Source organism: Diuraphis noxia, unplaced genomic scaffold (genome assembly GCF_037042655.1).
Source record: "Diuraphis noxia isolate RWA-SAM2 unplaced genomic scaffold, SU_Dnox_SAM2 contig0001, whole genome shotgun sequence".
NCBI lineage: Eukaryota > Metazoa > Arthropoda > Insecta > Hemiptera > Aphididae > Diuraphis > Diuraphis noxia.
The window spans coordinates 91,354,376-91,359,467 of NW_028301711.1; the positions used below are offsets into that span (position 1 = coordinate 91,354,376).

The following is a 5,092-nucleotide window of genomic DNA, read 5'->3' on the forward strand; positions in this document are numbered from 1 at the left end:
CATGTTATAATTTGTTACTGTATCTAATAAGATTATGAATATACATACTTATAATGTATAAAAACAATTTTAAGTTTAAAATGTATGTATCAAATAAAATAAACAATGGGTAATTAAATCAATTTTTCCAATTTCCCTTCAAAATTATACATACATTCTAAGTTGAAAAAAAGAACAAAATTAATTATATTGAGTAAATTTGAAAAATAAAAATAATGTAATATAAATACAACCTAACAACTTCAGTTATTATACAACTAAAATATTTATGGAATAAGTACAATGTAAATATTGTTAACTGACAATAAATTATAGTAAACTTTACAGGATCCAAGCCCTATTTATTATTATTATTGAGATTTTAATATTTGGTAATATCAAATCTTTATGCTGTGAAATGGTTATGTTTTTGCAAACATTTTCTGATTTTATAGCATCATTTAACGTAATGTCTATGCAAAGTTTAATCATTCAATTTTTAGTAAAAATGTGATCTTCTGCATTCTTTAGAAATGAATTATCGTTGTTTTATTTTGTTGATACTACAGAAGTAAAGGAATGAAATTATGCAAGTACAAAAACAAATTTTACAGGAGAGATAAAACTAATAGTATGTGATTTTTATTTTTTGGCCAAATATTTCTGTTTGTTTTTGAAAAATTTTTTGTTAACAAAATTGGGTTAGCAAATTAATTTATAGTTACTACCAAATAATAAATAATATGATAAATAAAGTTAATTTGGTAGGTGTTTTGTAATAGTTATTAGTCTATCGTGAGTTAATTGTCATATGGAAAAAATACATGGTGTTGATAGTGTTTTTAGTAAAGATATCATACTTTGACTTACAATTAAATACTTCAATAATATTATTTTGTATGATTATATCCTGATCCAGAAGAAAACAGGATATGTTATACAATTGTCTTGTGTTATTTTACTTCTGTGGTATAGTAATACAATTTTTACATGAATTATTAACAGTTTTAACAGTTAAAAAAGGACTTCTACATTTTTTATGAAATATACATTTTTTATAAATGACTTTAAGGTTAGATTGAAAGCAGATTTCTGTAAATAATAATAAACTTCTGGTGTTTACATAATTTAAGGTAAAAGTACTTAAGAATTTTTTCTATTAGAGAAAATAAATTATAAATATACGCTAAAATTATTTGTTGCACAATATATTATTACGTATAAGTAACTATGTATTTATAATATATTTACATTAAGTGTTAAAATTGTCTTCCACTTTGATTAAAACATATATTTAATCTTTTTTGTAAGTTATTTATACTGGCTTCTTTTATTACTTCTGGTGGAATATTTTTGATTTCAGTTATTTCAATCAATTATTAACAGCAACATAAAATATTGATTAAAATATTTTTTATTTTATACATTTTGATCCATTGCGATTTTCAATTTTCAAATGACGAGGAAAACTATTATTAGTTTATTTATTACTGTCAATTAAGTCTAATGAAGATGTATTAAAGACTAGTGGTTTTTTTTAAGGAAAACATAATTTGCAATACATAATATGGATTTAAGAATTTTTTTTTTAAACAGAGATCCGAAACATTATTATGGTTGGGTTTACTGAGTACCCCACGTCAGCGGCGTAGTCAGGATTTTTTTTCGGTGGGGGGGGGGCTGATCAATTTTTACACAGCGGTGCATTAAATACCTATTAGCACGGCCAAAGCTATAGAAAACTAACAAAATAAAGATGACAATTTAAAATTAGTAAAATACAATTTAAGACTTTTGATTGAATATTTGTAGACCATTACAATAATTTTTAAATTTTATTAACATTTCGGGGGGGGGGGGCTGCAGCCCCCTAAGCCCTTCCACTGGCTACGCCACTGCCCAACGTTAACCCTGCCGCTCCTGCATAAATATTTAGTATTTGGGGATAAACGGCGACAAACAAGTTATAATTAATTTTATTCTGATACGGGTTCGTGGAAAAGACGATGCGAATCGTATGATAACAATAAGGCCTCGGTCACACGAGCGTTGAGAGTACGGACGTTGCGACGGACGTTAAGTTATAACAGACGTCACTACCCTAGTCACACGAACGTAGAATATAACGTCAGTCGTTGATTTCGCATCTTATAAGATGGACGATTTGGATACTGCAATTTTTGTGTACTCCGCTATACGAGTATTACGAAAAAAAAACGCGTGAATCGAAAATGGTGGGTTCACCCAATAAATAGTGAACGATTATTAAATGGTGCATTTTACAACCTTTATAACTTGCTGAGAGCTGACAATGCGAAATTTTTTAATTATTTTCGCATGTCACAAAGCACATTTGACGAACTATTCAATAAAATTAAAACGAAAATAATGCGTCAAGATACAGTTATGAGATCTGCGATACCAGCAGAAGAGATGTTGGCAGTTACTTTGAGGTAATAATAAAATATACAAAATAAATAATTATATTATTTTATCATTTATAATTACATTAAATAACTAGTCATAATATTTGCATTTATTAAAATTATATTTAATGAAAAATTTAAAAAAAAAACAATAAACCTTTTAGTATGCTATTTGTGCTCCTTAGCATTTGATTAACAAAAAAATTAAAATTAAACATTAGCTTGTGTATTATTTGAAAGTTACATACTATTCGATGACGTATTTGATACTAAGTTTTGTTCGTCTGGAGAAAACTGGCTACAATATCCAGTAACGGAATTGTTTGAAGACAACGGTGAAATTGTTCGAGCTGAACTTGTTTGTGCCAATTCGTCATGGCTGTACACCGGTATTGTAGACGGGTACACGGGCATAGAAGTGTTATAACTAGGGGCCGGAATTATATTCTTTTGCATATTTTTTTTGAGGCTATGCAGTCAGACGGGGGTTCGAAATCTTTACAAATCATGAAGCCGGTTAATTAATGGCAAAAGTTTTTTTAGCATATTTGAGAATATTTCAAGATAAAAGAATATTTCGTACTATTAAGAATATTTGAGAATATATCGATTAATTTCTATAGACATTCGATATTTTTTGTTGCAGTGGCGTAAATAATAATAGTGTTATAAAATTGATACATTATATACGTATTATAACCATTAACCACCGTATAATGATATTTATGCTCTACATTAGTAATGTACTGTAATAGTCTGTAGTAGATAAGTGACTTATCTAAGATAACAAAATGGAATTATTACTAGGTACACTTCAAAAATAGCTAGCTCCAGGCGTTCGATTAGGTATTACTACATGAACCTACGGTACAACACTGCAGTGTCGCGTGTCGTGTAGTGTTGACATAGGTGGTATACATTATAGTTTCATTATATTTCAATAGTTACTTATTTTTACTTGTTCATAATGCCGAAAACACCATCAACTAAATTAAAAGATTTAATTTCACAGTGGATTCAACCATTAAATAAAAACAATATAAATTTTACAACTGATGGCACAACTCTTTTTTGTCAAGTGTGTAATAAAAATGTACCGTGCATTAAAAAGTCTCAGTTATCACAACACGTCGATACATTTTCACACCAAGAAGCTCAAAAACGTAAGTTAAACACTTCAAAACAATTGTTTTTATCAGAATCTAACTCTAAAAAAAATGTAAATGAATTTTATGAAGATTTATGTTTGAGTCTTGTTGCCGCAAATATTCCGTGGTATAAATTGCAAAATCCACAATTTCGGGCATTTTTAGAAAAATATACTGGCAAACATATACCCGATGAAAGTTTGTTAAGAAAAAATTATCTATCACATTGTTATAATAAGACTTTATCCAGTATAAAAAATGAAATAAGCAATAATAATATTTGGTTTGCTGTTGATGAGACAACGGATATAAATGGCCGTTATGTGGCGAATTTATTGGTTGGGATATTGAAGTCAAATCATCCGACTCGTTCTTTTCTCTTAACATGTAAAGTTTTAGAAAAGACTAATCATTCTACTGTGGCTCGATTTGTGAATGATGGGTTAAAATTACTGTGGCCCTTGGGCGGAAATGATGAAAAAGTATTGTTGATGCTCTCAGATGCTGCACCGTACATGGTGAAAACGGGACAGTCACTAGCAGTTTTCTATCCCAACTTAATCCATGTTACATGTGTAGCTCACATGTTTAATAGGGTTGCAGAAAGGGTTAGAGAAATGTACCCAGACATAAATAAATTAATTAATAACATAAAAAAAGTATTTCTAAAATCTCCATACCATGTACAAGTGTATAAAGAAATTTTACCAGATATTCCGTTACCCCCTGAACCAGTACTAACCAGATGGGGAACGTGGTTGGAAGCTGCTATTTTTAACTGTAATAATTTCCAAGGTTTAAAAAAAGTTATTGAAGAATTAAGTAGCCAAAAATCCCCCAGTCAGTCAATACTTAAATGTAAATCAGTTTTTGACATAGAAACCATACAAAACGATCTAATATTTATTAAGGCCCATTTTCTTGTTCTCGTAACATCCATCAAAAGTTTGGAAAAGTCTAATGTGTCTCTTGTTGATTCGATCAATCTAATTGAAAATACAATTGGTCAACTTCAAAAAATACCCGGAGAAAATGGAAATAAAATAAAAATAAAAATTGATCAACTTCAACAAAAAAATCAAGGGCTCATCATTTTGAAAAACGTAGCTAAAGTTTTGAATGGAAATAATGAAGTTCAACTTATAGACAATTTTTCACCGGCTATGATTACTGATTTGCAAAATGCTCCCGTGACTTCAGTTGACGTCGAACGTTCATTTAGCACGTATAAAAACATACTAACAGACCGTCGTACAAATATGACACCGGAACATATGGAGCAAAATATAGTTGTTAACTGTTTTCAAAAATTTTCGTAATTAAAAATACCTTATTGTGATTAATATAATTTAAAAAAATCATTTATATCAGTTTTATATTATTTTCTTAATTTTGTTGCATATTATGTACCTATTTATATCAGTTTTTTTGTATTACGCGTTTAATTATTTTACATATAAAAGCATATTTTTAGTTCAAGAGAATATATTAATAAAAAAGCATATTTATGGCATATTTTATTATGATTTTTAAAGAATA

General features: G+C 28.6%; 1 protein-coding gene across 1 annotated transcript; it reads left to right on the forward strand.

Annotated features, from left to right (window-relative positions):
- Positions 1 to 3,358: 3,358 nt before the first annotated feature.
- Positions 3,359 to 4,872, forward strand: LOC149062422 (uncharacterized). Its single transcript, XM_089221826.1, has one exon. The coding sequence runs from the start codon at positions 3,373 to 3,375 to the stop codon at positions 4,870 to 4,872; it is 1,500 nt and encodes a 499-aa protein (XP_089077952.1). The 5' UTR covers positions 3,359 to 3,372.
- The last annotated feature ends 220 nt before the right edge of the window (positions 4,873 to 5,092 follow it).

Bases quoted from the DNA above. Each gene is read 5' to 3' on its own strand.
- LOC149062422 (XM_089221826.1), top strand. From the start codon at position 3,373: ATGCCGAAAACACCATCAACTAAATTAAAAGATTTAATTTCACAGTGG.